This window comes from Gopherus flavomarginatus, chromosome 7 (assembly GCF_025201925.1).
Source record: "Gopherus flavomarginatus isolate rGopFla2 chromosome 7, rGopFla2.mat.asm, whole genome shotgun sequence".
Lineage (NCBI taxonomy): Eukaryota > Metazoa > Chordata > Testudines > Testudinidae > Gopherus > Gopherus flavomarginatus.
Genome location: NC_066623.1, coordinates 97,655,135 through 97,670,366, shown reverse-complemented (window position 1 = coordinate 97,670,366; position 15,232 = coordinate 97,655,135). Strand labels below are relative to the sequence as shown.

Here is a 15,232-nt window from a genome sequence, read left to right as displayed (position 1 = left end):
TTTAAAAAAAAATTCTGAATATTTTTGTTTGACTCATTTCTAGTTAGAAAGTAATGGCTTATTTGGTCAGATTTGCTGCTTTTTCAGACAGAGCTAATGGTAAAATCAAGAGCAGAACAGAAAGAATTAACATTCTTGAATTCAAATGGGAGACTGATTGTGTTCCTGCTAAATATTTTGCCAACAGTACTTAACCAGTGGAATGCATTCAGCATGTCACTTGGGCCTTCTAGAAAGGGGATATTATTTTTAAATTTCTACAGGGATTCCATTATGCTCATTAAAATAATTTTCATTTGTTGGCATATATTTCATAGGAGCACTACAAAACTAGCATTGATGGCATTGAAAGTACAATTCTCCCCTGAAAAGTGACTGTATATCAATGTGAAGTTTAATATGTATTATGTCTTAGTGGTTTCCACATCACATGTTGCTCAGTTTACAAATTAAAAGACTGGTTTTTCTCACTGCCAGTTCTGGACAGTCAAACTAGATTCATTCCTTCGCCACATCACTATTTATTAATAAAGGTTCTGAAGATGGTGATCTCCCCTCTGTGACACCCGTGCAATCTTACTGTAATCACTGTGTTTGCACAAGTAAATAACTGGAATCAAGTAAACACTTCCGTGGATGCTGCATTAGTGGGAATGGAATCAAGCTTTCTCTCCCTTATAACCAAAGCCTTCCCAGAACTAACAGGAGTAAAAAGCAGTTGGGACTTACATTGAGAGCAAGCATATATTACTCTGCACACACCTGGGAAGCTTATCTGTTGAGCAAAAATATGTCATTTTTCACAATAATTCTTTTCAAGGTAGAACTGTATTTTAGTATTCACTGTAGTACCTAAAAATATTTTAAAATTTTCAAGTTATTTAAGGGTATTGGAAAGGGCAGTCACTTTTACTTTTTCAAATAAAATGTTAAAATCTGATATTTAAACAGACTCCTTGTTTGTAAAATGAAGTTTTTTTTGTCTTTCTTTTTTTAATCACTAGTACCAGCAATCTGCAATTCCTTTGAAATACCCCTCTAGTGAATTTGTTGACAGGTTAGCATTATCTTTTGGGACTCAGAGTATGTCATGTGAAGAAAATATAGTTTTCCAACATCTGTTACATGAACAGTTTTTTCTTATTTTTTTTTCTATGGGGTTGACTCATCCTTGCTAATGTCTCTGGGTGGAACAATGACCTAAGTGACAGAATGAGGAGCTTCCTAATTATTTTGATCTAAATAATGTGTTTTCACAAAGTATTCCTTTTGGAAGAAGCACCCAATTACTCTGACACTGGCAGAAAGCATTGTGAAGAGAGTCAACCAACTACCTTTCCTCTCCCATGGCATACACGTCTTTCCACTTTTGTGCACTGGACTGGTATTTTATTTTATCCTGATACCAGGACTTTAAAATGTATAAATAATAGAATCTTTAGCAGGAAAAAGTGTTAACTGAAAAGTTAACAACCCATCCTTGTTGGCAATTATGGATACCCTCAAAGTTTGGTTTCAGAGTGGTAGCTGTGGTAGTCTGTATCAGCAAAAAGGAGGAGTACTTGCGGCACCTTAGAGACTAACAAATTTATTTGGGCATAAGCTTTCGTGGGCTAAAACCCACTTCATCAGATGCATGGAGTGTATTTTCCACTCCATGCATCTGATGAAGTGGGTTTTAGCCTACGAAAGCTTATGCCCAAATAAATGTGTTAGTCTCTAAGGCAGGGCCGGCGCTACCATTTAGGTGACCTAGGCAATGGCCTAGGGCGCCAGAATTTTTGGGGGGCGCTATTTTGCCGGGGGGGGGCGGCACGCGGGTCCGGTGGACCTACCGCAGTAATACCGGCGGACGGTCCGCTGCTGGAAAGGCTCCAGTGGAGCTGCCGCAGTCATTTTGGCGGACGGTGCGCTGGTCTAAAGGCTCCGGCGGACCTACCGCAGTCATGCCTGCGGCAGGTCCACTGGAGCCTTTAGACCCGCGGACCACCCGCCGGCATCACTGCGGCAGCTCCACCGGAGCCTTTCCAGCAGGGGACTGTGTCATAACTTAGTCCCAGATTTGGACCTTAGCGTCCAAAATATGGGGGTTAGCATGAAAACCTCCAAGCTTAGTTACCAGCTTGGACCTGGTACTGCTGCCACCACCCAAAAAAATTAGAGTGTTTTGGGGCACTCTGGTCCCCCGAAAAACCTTCCCTGGGGACCCCAAGACCCAAATCCCTTGAGTCTCACAGCAAAGGGAAATAAAACCTTTTCCCTTCCCCCCCCCCCCCCCCCCGCTCCAGGTGCTCCTGGAGAGAGACACAGAAGCAACCTCCGTGAATCTAAGCAGAGGGAGTCCACCCTCTCTAATTCCAGTCCTGGAAACAAAAGCACTTCCCTCTTCACCCAGAGGGAATGCAAAGTCAGGCTAGTAAATCTAACACACACAGATTTCCCTCTGACTTCTTCCTCCCACCAATTCCCTGGTGAGCTGCAGACTCAATTCCCTGGAGTTCCTCACTAAAGAAAAACTCCACCAGGTCTTAAAAGAAAGCTTTATATAAAAAAGAAAGAAAAATACATACAAATGGTCTCTCTGTATTAAGGTGACAAATACAGGGTCAATTGCTTAAAAGAAATATGAATAAACAGCCTTATTCAAAAAGAATACAATTCAAAGCACTCCAGCAACTATATCCATGTAAATACAAAGAAAACAATAGAAACCTTACTGTCTTACTATATTTGTACTCACAACTTGTAAACAGAAAATTAGAAAGCAGGAAATAGAAATCCTTCTCATAGCTGAGAGAGATTCCGGCAGAAGACCCAGAACAAAAGACTCACACACAAAAAAACCCTCCACCCAGAGTTGAAAAAATCCTGTTTCCTGATTGGTCCTCTGGTCAGGTGCTTCAGGTGAAAGAGACATTAACCCTTAGCTATCTGTTTATGACAGACCGTCCACCAGCATGACTACAGTAGGTCCACTGGACCCGCCGGGGGCGGCGAAATGGCCGTCCGCCTAGGGCGTCAGAAACCCTGGCGCCGCTCCTGCTCGAAGGTGCCACAAGTATTCCTCAAGGTTTGGAGGTTTAGTTTAGAAAAAGCTTCCTCTACTTCAGGGCTGGTGCTTCCATTTAGGCAACCTAGGCAGTCGCCTAGGGCACCAGGATTTGTGAGAGCGGCAGACTGCTCCGGTGGACCTCCCACAGGTGTGCCTGCGGAGGGTCCGCTGGTCCCACGGCTTCGGTGGAGCATCCGCAGGCACACCTGCGGCAGGTCCACCAGAGCTGCGGGACCAGCGGACCGTCTGCAGGAACGCCTGTGGGTGGTCCACTGGAGCCGCGGGACCGGCGAGCCGGCCCTGCGCCTGGCGCCGCTCCTGCTCTTCTTAAGTCTCTGATTCAATAGATACGGTATTGGTCATCCCCTTAGTTTCTGCCTCTCTGACTTAGCTTCTGTAGACTGATTCTGGGGCTCCTTACTCTGATTCCAGTGTTTCATGTGTAGCTGTCAGCAAGTTTAGTAGAAGTTGCTCATAAAGGTTTTGTTCCAGGTTATTGGCTGTATATATTAACCATTTTCTGGGTTAATGAGTGTTTTCAGCCAGGCTTCAGTTTTCTTTGTTCAGTTGTCCGAGAATCTTGGTTCCAGAAGGCATTAACTTAGCATCTTGAACAGGTTTTTTTCCCTCAACTCTAGCATTTCTTACTTTCCTTTATGTTTTACAAGGAATTGTCCCCACCAAAAGCTCAGAGTAAAGACCAATCTCTCTCATTGTAAACTGAATTACACCTTGTCGTTTCCTCCAAGTTCAGTTTCCATTCCTTTTCCTTTAATGTGTATTTGATTGAATTTGGTTGGCTTTGTAGCCCCTCTCATCACTTTTATCATCCTATGAGGGTGCCGAAGTTCTTCCAGCTGCCTATTCTACAGGTCAATTAGCTATCAGTGTTTCTCATCCCATGTATTTTGCTCATAAAAAGTAAAGGTTATTTTGTTTTGAAGAGTATTACAGGGCATTTTATGTGCTAGGACTCTGAATAGAGACATGATCATTCTGCTGGATCACCTTGACAGCCAATCTAAATGAGTCTTCTTAGTGCCAAATCAGGAGTATTAAAGGTTTCGGAGAGACTCTCTTGTAGACAGAAGTAGAGAAACAGCCAAGTTCAGGAGAAAACTCAGGCTGTTAGTTATTTCAAATTAACATTATTGGACACACCAGGTTCTAGGTAAGTTTGGCCAATAGCTATACCTGAGCAGGCCTGGCTCTCCACCTCAAGAAGCGCCTCATGAAAGTCACCAGGAGGCCTCAGTCCAACCCAGGCCAGGGGTTCAGGCGTCAGTCCAACCCACTGTGTATATTAGCCTGAGCAAGCCAGGAGTGCTCCTCTGGCTACAGAGATTGAGTCGGGCTCTGGTGGTACCACCGCTATGGACCCCATGACAGGGCCTAATTGGGAGGCAAGGAAGCATGCAGTAAGTCTTCCTCCAAACCAAAGAGGGACAATGTGCCTTCCACGAGTTCCAGCCACAGAGAGAAGATTCCAAGGCGCACAAGCACAACAAAAAATCACGCAGACCAGCAGATCCTCCGGTACTGAGCACTGACACCTGTCCACCCTCAGTGTCCTCTGCTCTGGCACCAGTTCCAACTATGGAACAGATATCGTTAACACTGGGGCGATCGAAGAAATCACCGGAACCACACGAGTGGCTCATCCTAGAGAACTGAGTTCTCCACAGCTTCCTCTGCAAACTGCACTAGGAAGTCTGATCTCCTATCCAGGACTTGGTGAAATCGGGTCACGCTTTGACTCATCTGCCAGTGGTTTACGTGTTTCCATCGACTCTGATGGTACCACCACTGGAACTGGGATCTGAGTTCTCGTCATTGGAGGATTCTCTTAAGGACTGCCAGCAGTGTGTCAGTACCCTCCTCTCCAGAAGCAGGGAAGTGATTGGTTGCCCTCCCCATGGGGCCCTCCGCAACATCTGCCAGATCCATCTTGCTGCCTCTATCAGGGATCCTCGCCTCAGAACCCACCCTTGAAACCTGCCCATTCAGCCAGGGAAGCTTCGCCGCTATCGCCGCTTAGGGTGCACTCAGGCAGGTGCTCTGAACTGGTTATGGAGGACAAACCGATGAGTCCAGTTGTGACAGTACCGCCGGAGCAAGAGCATTTCCCGTCATCCTTGCCAGATGCTGCAGTAACTTCAACCTCCCCCTCACCTCCAGATTACTTTCAGCAATTCAAGAACTCCTGCAAAGGGTGGTGGATAAACTTCATATTCCACTGGAGGAAGTACAAGACAAGCAGCACCAGCTCCTGGACATCCTTTATTCCTTGGTACTGAGCAGCATTGCTCTACCAATCAATGATGCCATTCTCCAACCAGTCCAAACTTGCACATCCACCCCCAAGGAGGCAGAGAAGAGAGACTACATACCAGCTAAGTGATTTGCATTCCATTTCTCACCCCTGCCTCCCCATTCCCTCATGGTGCAAGCAGCAACAAAGAACGGTCCAGGCAGCAACACCCATGCACCAACCCGACAGATAAGGAGGGCAGATGCGTAGATGTTTTGGGACACAAGGTCTTCTGTTCAACAAGCCTCTAATTTCAAACTTCCTGACCTTGTTATAATATAACTTTCTTAACTATGGTGAATTGAAGGACTTTACTGAACAGTTGCCTCAGCTAGATTGAATATGTTTCCAGTATATTCTGGAGGAAGAAAAGTTGGTGGCTAGAATGGTGCTACATTCAGCCATGGATGCTGCAGATACCTCATCACACTCTTTGGCCACATGCATTGTCATACAGAGAGAATTATGGTTGCACTCATCGGGTTTCCCCAGAGAGGTGCAGAATACCATTGGGGACCTTCCTTTTGATGAATCACACCTGTTTAATCAGAAGGCTAACAATTCCCTCCACTCTGTCAAGGATTCCAAAGTCAGACTTCGATCACTGGGTATCAATACATCTGCACCCAAACAGAAGTTCTGCCACCTGCCACCTACATAGATTCAGGATTCCCCAGTTCTTCCACCAGAGGCCATAAGAACTTACTCGTAAGCTCCAATGATCTGGCTCCTTGCGTCTGCCTTCGCAATCTTCTTCTTCTCACCTTCAAACCTCTCAGAAACAATATTTGAGTGCTGCTAGAGTGCTGTCAACCAGTCTCTCCTTACCAGCCTAGAGTGCAATAACAATGGACAAATGGGTCTTGTATGTCATCCACTGTTGCTATGCAACAAAGTTTCCCACTCTACCGCTATCCATGTCCCCCTCCTCGATCACTTTTCAGGGACCACTCTCATGATAATATCTTGGCCCTAGAAATAGATTTCTTAACGCAAAGGGGAGCTATAGAACATGTTCCTCTGAACTATCAGGGCACAGGGTTCTATTTGACTTACTTCTTGGTATCCAAGAAGAAGGGAGAGTGAAGGCCAATCGTGGATCTCCATTGCCTCAACCACTTTATCCATAAGCCTAAGTTTTGTATGGTAACCTTAGCAGATCATACTTTCTCTAGAAAAAGACGTGGGTTATGGCTCTCAATATGCAGGACACTGATTTTTACATAGACATCCATCCATCCCACAGAAGATTCTTGGGGTTCATTGTGGGCCATCAGCATTTTCAGTACAGGATCCTACTATTTGGACACACCACAGCTCCTTGGGACTTTTCCATTGTTTTCTCTGTCATAGAAGCCCACTTCCGTCACTTCCCCTATCTCAGTGACTGGCTTCTAGCAGCTCAATCCATAGACGAAGCTTGAATCTTGACTTCATGTTGCTCAGACTCCTTTCATCCCTGGAAGTCAACTTTAATGTTGAAAAATCAACTTTGAGTCTCACGCAGTTCCTAGACTTCATAGGGGCCTCCATCAACTCGGTCACAAGCTTACTTATCAAGGGATAGCTTCCACACTCTGCAGGAAATCATCACCTAGGTAGTCAAGTTTGTCTGTTCCAATCAGGACTTACTTATCTCTTCTTGGCCACATGGTAGCCTGCACATAGGTCACTGCCTTTGCTTGCCCCACCTTCGCGGTCTACAGATGAGGCTTCAGAGAGTGTACTCACCTACACGACATGCCTTACGGTGACCTTATGGTGACAGTTCCCCTCTCCCGCACCCTATGCTCTCTTCCCTCCTGTGGCAAGTCTGAACAGGGATCCCCTTTCTCCCATCCTACATGGACAGGATGATTGTCATGGATGCATCCCTCACAGGATGGGGAGAGCACATGGGAGCCCACAAGATGCAAGGGACATGGACCCCTCGGGAATCCAGGATGCACATCAACATTCTGGAACTTCAGGTGGTACACGGAGCACATCAAGTGTTTCTGCTTTCCATTTGCTCCTATCATGTTCTTATATCGGATAACACCATAACCATTTATTACATCAACAAACAAGGTTGACTGCTCTATGTGCAGAAGTGGTCAGTCTATGGAACTGGGGCATTGCCCACAAAATCCTGTTGTTGGCAGCCTAGCTGCCAGTGAGTCACAAGTGGGGGTTTCATGACTCCATAATAAACGACATCTTCACCCAATGCAGGACTTAGGGCAAGGACCTTTTTTTGCCTCCCATGTCAACAACAAATGCAGCATATACTGCTCAAGGGATGTGTGGGTTAGACCAGATCAACCACATCTTCCCCTCTCTTCCACTCCTCTCATGAATCCTCTACAAGATCAGATGGAAGAGGGCCACAGTTATTCTGATCGCCCCATTCTGGCTGCGCCAGTTTGATTTTCTTATCTTCTCAGCATGTCAGCCTATCCTCTACTTCCCCTAACTGCTTTCTCAGAACTGTTCATAGAACACAACGGCAGGATCAGACTTCCCGATCCATTGACATTTCACCTCTGAGCTTGGTATTTGAATGGGCATCTTTTCTAGAATGACAGTGTTCATGGGCAGTACAAGACATCCTTTCCAGCAGCAGAAAAGAGTCCACGAGGTGTTCCTATCAGGCCAGGTGGAAACACTTTGCCTCCGGGGACCATCGGAAAGTGCTTTTCCCAGAGGAAGTGGACATTCCCCTTCTTTTGGACTACCTCTTGACCTTAAAGACATTTGGACTTGTGCTCAATTATCTCAAGGTCCACATAGCAACTATCAGTGCCTTCCAGCTTCCTGTGGAAGAACACTCAGTATTTAAACATCTGTTGACTACCAGGTTTTGGAAAGATCTTCTCAGGACTTCCTCACCCATACAACCAATCACTCCCCCAGTGGGACCTCAGCTTTGTTCTATCAGTGTTAATGAAAACGCCATTTGAGTCACTGGCTTCATGTCCCTCCTTTCCATGAATGTTGCCTTCCTAATGGCTATTACTTCAGTGAGAAGCATAAGTGAACTAGAGGCCATGAGGGGGCCCTTTCACCACATTCCATAAGGACAAACTCTGCCTGTGCCTACACCCCAAGTTTCTACCAAAGATTGTATCCTGGTTTCATCTCAACCGGCCTATACACTGACCTGCTTTCTTTTCAGAGCTTCACGACTCATCAAAGAAGCAGCGCTTTCGCTCCCTTGACATCCTCAGGATCTTGGTGTTCTGCCTGAGACCAATCAGAAAGTACCTTAGACTGTTTAATGCTATAGCTGCGAGGATTAAGGGGCAGGCGATCTCCACAAAAAGGATTTCCAAGAGGATTTTGGGGTGCTTTATGCTCTGTTATCAGTTGTGAGGACTTGGGATGAGAGCCCATTCCACGAGAGCCCAGGTATCGACTGCAGTCACCCTCCACAATATGCCACCTTCAGACATAAGTAAGGCAGCTACGTTTTGGTGCAGGACTCTGTGACAGAAGCCTCATTCGGCACGACTGTCCTCCATTCAACCGACCCATCCAAGGTACTACTTGTTAATCACCCTCGGTGGAATACAATAGGGACCATCACTCTAAGAAGAAGAGGAGGTTACTTACATGTAACTGGACGTTCTTCGAGATGTGTGGTTGCTATCAGTATTCCACTGCCTGCCCTCCTTTCCCTCTGCTGTGGATCTGTTTGATTGGAGAAATAGTCAGTCTGCCTCACCTGTCATCACCTCAGATGAAACCTTGAGGCGAAGAAAAAGTGCATGCACAGACCAATGGATGCTACTACTTCCAAATTGTCCAGCTCCGGATGCCTCGCGATCATGAGTAAAGTCTCAGTGGAATACAGATAAAGACAACACATCTCGAAGAACTTCCAGTTACAGGTAGGTAACCTCCTAATATTTATCTGTTCTGTACTGCATGGTTTTCTTGCAGTGTGTTCTGAGCCGCTGTATAATCCCCACTCTCTTTCTCCTTGCTTTTATATGTTCTTATTAAAGGATTTTGCATTTGTTTGGAATTATTAATTCTTCAAACTGCCACATATATTCTCTAAAATAAATGAGTTTTAGTGTTACTGTCTCCATAGGTGGTTTTGCTTCATGATGTGTTAGAGAATATCCCTGAATTTTGCTTTGAACTCCAGATTAAGTATTTGCATGAATTTTATTAATCGGTTGGAATGATTCTTAGGTTTTGTTTTGTCTTTTATCTATCAATGCAGGCAAAGTGAAGAGTAATGTAACAGCCGATTTAACACCTGATGTTCTGAAAGGATTAAATGTTTCCCTTTATTCCACTGGAGTGAGAGTCTAGAAACATAGTATCTCATTATCCCCTCTTTTAGAAGGGGAGCAGAGAGGTCTTTTCTACCTTTGTGCTGGTGGAAAAGGAAGTAAAATAGCAGCAATTGAGGTAAGCTCACTACTGTATTTCTGCTTTCTGGCCCATTCCCATTATGTGGAGGTTGCCAGCAGCTTTTAGGCCTGAAGGAGAACTGTACTGAAGAGAGAGATTTAGTGATTTTGGAGGTTCCCACCCCCGCCCTTCCTTTTGAGTTTATAACTTTTCATGTTATAGACCTTTCCCCAACTTAAACCACCATGCTAATATTGGAAGAAAAGGTCTTAGGTCTGTATGCATCACGGTGAACATTACATAAGCGTTAACCAAGCTATGTTGTTAATAATATTGCCAAGATATGGTAATGAAGGCAAACAGGTAGCAGTAATATAATGGATTGAGCATAGACTGAAGGTTGGGAGACCTGGGTCCTTCTCCCAAGTTGGCTGTTGACTTGCTGTGAGACCTTGGGCAAGTCACTTGACTTCTGTGTCAATTTCCCCATCAGAAAAATGAAGCTAAATGAGACTTTCCCACTCTTGTAAAATGCTTTTGAGTTCTATAGATGAAAAGAGCTATGTAAGACCCTGAGGTTAGGATGGTGTGTTGTGTAATTGATATGTTAGTAGCTTTATTCAACTCCTATTGAGAGGCCAGAATACTTCCACCTAGGTCTGGCTTGATACGAGTTATCTTTCCCTTCTTCACTTTTCACACAATCTAGGAAATAACTTCTTATTCCTATTTAAAGGGCCATCTTCTGCTTAAATGTGGAGGATGTTCTTAGCCATTCCTCAGCCCTTAGCATCCCTTTCCAACTACCAACAACTCTAATTTACAGGAAGACAAGATAATTGTCTCTCTAAACTTCTTGCCTGGGTTCTGTTGCCTTTTACACCTCTACCTTGATATAACGCTGTCCTCGGGAACCAAAAAAATCTTACCGCATTATAAGTGGAACCGAGTTATATTGAACTTGATTTGATCCACCGGAGTGTGTGGGTGTTTGGCCCCGCCCCCCTGGAGCACTGCTTTATCGTGTTGTATCCGAATTCGTGTTATATCGGGTGGCATATTGGGGTAGAGGTGTATATGTAAAAGTTGGCCCCATCTACACCTAAAGCAAAGACAAACCGAAATGCCCAGAAATCATAATACTACCATCTCATCCACTTTTTGCCTACCACCTTTCCAGAGTAATAACTGAGATTACAAGAAATAATTCTTCCATTCCACTCAGCACTAATAAGGCCTCAGCTGGAGTATTGTGTCCAGTTGTGGGCATCACACTTGGGAAAGATGTGGAGAAATTGGAGAGAGTTCAGAGGAGAGCAACAAAAATGATTAAAGGTCTAGAAAATATGATCTACAATGAAAGATTGAAAAAAATGTGTTTGTTAGGTTTAGAGAAGAGAAGACTGAGGAGGTGGGGACAGAACAGTCTTCACGTACATAAAAGGTTGTTATAAAGAGGAGGAGCATAAATCGTTCTTTCCCACTGAGAACAGGACAAGAGTTTAAACTGCAGCAAGGAGATTTAGGTTAGATATTAGAAAAAACTTGCTAACTGCAAGGGTAGTTAAGCACTGGAACAAATTACCTAGGATGGCTGTAGAATTTCCCTCATTGGAGGTTTTTAAGAACAGGTTAGTCTAACACCTGTCAGGGATGGGCTAGGTCAGGGCTTTTCAGACTGGGGTCTGTGGATCCCTGTGGGTCCTCGAGGGTACTCCAAGGGGTCCGTGAGTCATGTCTGGGGTGCTGGCCCCACTAATCAACTCCTCCACCTTCCTCCCAGTGCCTCCTGCATGCTGCGGAACAGCTGTTCGCCGGTGCTGGGAGAGGAGTGGGGACGGGTGTGCTCGAGGGAGGGGGCAGAAGGAGGTGGGGAAGAGGTAGGGTGGGGCTTTGGGCTGAGCAGGTGGCTTGGGGGGGCCGTGAAAAATTTTAAATCAAAATGAGGGTCCTTGGTTTGCTAAAGTTTGAGAACCACTGGACTAGATAATACTCTAGTTCTATCTCAGTGCAGAGGACTGGACTAGATGACCTATCAAGGTCCCTTCCAGTCCTACATTTCTATGATTATAGTCTATAATTAAATTTAACAATACTAGCTCATCTTAAAAAAAATCCATAAAGAACATTCTTACTTTAATTTAAATCTGAACTTCTATTTTAATTTCCTCCTGCTCCAGTGGAATTGACACATTTCTCAACCATCATAGTTAGCCATCTCCTTTCAGTCACCCTTTGCTGACCATCCCAGTGCTCTTAGTTCTCTTTCAGATATGTGGGCTCACATTGCTGTAAGGGTTTTTGTTTTGCTCTTACTCAGCCATTGTAGTCCTCTGTAATAGCAATGAGAACTGCTCCACAGTGTGCTACTCCAACTATAAGATGCATTTTCTTGAAGGTTTTACCAAAGTTTCAGGTAATAATTAGCAGCTTTTGTCTTTTTTTTTTCCTGTTAGGTTGCCGCTTGCATTTTTTCCCTTCCCCACCTTTCCCTCTTGCAAATCATGCACTCATGCTAGCATTGGTTTGGTTCACAAAAGTCATCATCAAGGACCCTTAGGATGTGTACAGAGACTGCTTGGGAGCACGCAGATTAGCATGATCCACTGTAACTGTGTTAGAACCCTCTTTAAAATTTCATGAAAATCTGACACGTACACAGTATAAGGAAGGGCTGAATAGAGTCCAGTTGTCAAAACAATATTGAGCCAATAAGCATGTCATGGGTGGAGCTACTGCAGTGTGGGTTACACAAATAATTCTGAATGAAGATCTTTTTATGTTGGGCCTGAATAAACCAGGTTACACTGTTTTGTAATGTTTGTAAACAGCTTTATTTCTTAGTATATGCAGACAAATACAGTATTTTTTCTTGATGAAGTATTTTATTAAAAGGATTGATCGGGAGGGAGTTCTTATGAATTTTTCATGAGCTGGTATGTTCAGCTGAATGAATTCAGTGAGTGTCAGTGTGTAGCTGCAGACAAGCCACATCCACAAGGAGGCTACTGACACAGAAAGCACTTTGGCGCATTTTCAGAGAGAAAGCTGGGCTGATAAAGCTCTGTCTGATAAAGCACTGACCTATCATTCTTCGATTCAGGCTGCTGTTGTTTTAGGCAGCTTTTCCATTCGGGACTCAATCTTGTGAATGACTGCGCTAGGCTTTGCCAATCTATCAGCGTTGGAATCTGAAGCAATGTCTCTGTGATGTGTTTTTTGTTGTTTTTTCTGAATGGTGAAAGCTAACACAACATTCAAGCTATGACAGCAAAAGATTCTTCTAGGGAACTTGCTGCTCCAGAGTCAGATATTTACATAAAGACTTTCAAAGAACAAATGCATTTAGAACTTGAGCTTCCCAAACTGCCAGGGAACAGACCCACGTCTCCAAAAATTTCACCTCGCAGCTCTCCAAGGAACTCTCCATGCTTTTTCAGAAAGTTGCTGGTGAATAAAAGCATCCGTCAACGCCGTCGCTTCACAGTGGCGCATACATGGTAAGGTGTTTGATATCTATTCATCTTTACAAGGCAGTGCGTGTGAGGTTATGTTTTTAATGCTGAAAAATAAGCTGAGATCCATTCATAATACTTACTGCAAGTGTGACATGAACAGAACAGAGGGCAGCTGAAATACGTACAATGCAGTGCCTCTACAATTGTCAGTCAGCTTCTGTTCTCCAGAATACATGCACCCTGTAATGCATGCGTCTGTAGTTAATCTTCATTGAATAAAACAGGCACCCAGGAACTTTCATAGACATTGTAGGCAAAGCATGTGGATTTCTTTCAGAGGAATCTTTGAAATGTTTTTTCTTTCTATATCAACTCTGATTGCAGGTAACAGTAGGACATAGACTGGGTTGTTTTTTGCTATGCTACTGTCAGGCTTAAATGCTGATAAAGGCTATAACTTTACTGTGAGTGGCTTTTGACTGTTTTTGGTAAAAATGTTATGCCTTCTTTCAGCATCCTTTTAAAAGAAGGTTGTAGCTAAGATTCAGATGTTTTAAATTGACCATTTTTGGGCAGTCGGCAATTTGCATGCTGTTGATTTTGATTTTGAGCTGAAGCTTATTACCACTTGGTGAAAATATATAGGGAATTTGCTGTATTAATCCAGGCAAATAAGTCATAAAGGATTAACAGAAGAAAGAGTGGTTCATATTTCTAGTAGTTCACATTTTTTCTCCTGAATTCACTGTGTGTGGTTTATGGATACAAAACTTTTTTTTATATAAACATAGTGTAGTCAACTACCAGAGCCAAATCTCCAAACTTTTAATAACATGCATGTTTGTGTAACACACTCGCACACAGCCACATTCATTAACTTCCCTTTCTATGAACTGAATCGGAGAAGGAAAGAGAGAGCGAGAGAACCCCATCTATATTTGTAAGGACCAGACATTTTAATATACCAAAAAATAATTTACCCTTTGTATGTTCCCCTTTTCATAATATAGAATGTTGTTCTTGAAATGGTGCATTTGAGTTGTGTTGGAAAAAGGTCAAAGCTGCATTTAAGCAGGAACTTTCTGAAAAGAAGCACTAAACCTCCTTTGCCTTAGATATTTGTTTATAGCAAATTAGCAGCTGTAACAGTTGTTCTGGCTCTACATCTGTAAGAAATTTTTAAGAAAAAACACTGATAGTACATACAGGAATACCAGAATACCGTACTTATTATGTAATTTTTGTATGCACTTGTAACACGGTACATTTAAGATAGCTCTCTTTTCTAATTTATAGTTCTGGAATGGTGCATCTCTTTTTATAAAAAATATTATGGCACCCGAACTGTTATAATAACATTAGTATGGCCTGGAGCTTCATTTAGCCCTTTAATTGGTTACTAGCCAGTAGTGTCTAGGGCTGTATACATGAATTCCCTTGAATGTCTGTTATATCTTCTCATCATGGGAACAATGAGGTGTTAATTTCTCAATATATGCTGATGTGCGGCAGGGTGGAGGGGGAGAACATCATATACTATAAAGAGTGGTACTTTTGTGGGGTTTGGGGGTGTAATCAGATTAAACTCATGATTAGACATATGTAAGGTTTAATTAAACCTGGCATATTTAATCATAATATATTTTTAAAATATGGAGAGATGGAAATTAAGAGTCTTCATTTGTCAGTACATGTTGGGGTTTTATTAATTCCAGTTTTTATTTAAAAAGGTAAGAACACTTGTTGAATTTTGTGAGTTTTTACAATGTAATGGTGGTGAGCATAATACACATTTTTTTTATCTACTTAGGTTAATATTAGAAAAACAAGAAAACCATCTATCCCAGAAAGTAATGAATTGTACGTTTTGAACATATATGTATGTATAACACACCCCACCACCCCTAGCAAACAGTACATACTCTCAATTTTATTGAGCAGATTATAAAATGAGGGGAAACAACTGAAATTAAAGTGAACTATTGAATCTTTAGAGAACTTTTTTGCTGAAATTATATTGGTTTTTTTATGCAACTGTACTACATGTACCTGCCAAATAGGGTA

General features: G+C 43.2%; 1 protein-coding gene across 3 annotated transcripts in view; it reads left to right on the top strand.

The window, feature by feature from the left end:
• PDE4B (phosphodiesterase 4B) overlaps positions 1 to 15,232 on the top strand; it is a 377,221-nt gene that overhangs the window by 85,623 nt on the left and 276,366 nt on the right. Inside the window, exon 1 of one of the 3 annotated variants that reach the window (XM_050962922.1) lies at positions 12,606 to 13,210. The exons of the other annotated variants lie outside the window; for them this stretch is intronic. Coding sequence (XP_050818879.1) covers positions 12,975 to 13,210 — 236 coding nt within the window. The 5' untranslated portion in view covers positions 12,606 to 12,974. Of the gene's footprint in view, positions 1 to 12,605; positions 13,211 to 15,232 lie in introns of those variants that run through there. 3 annotated transcript variants of the gene reach the window in all.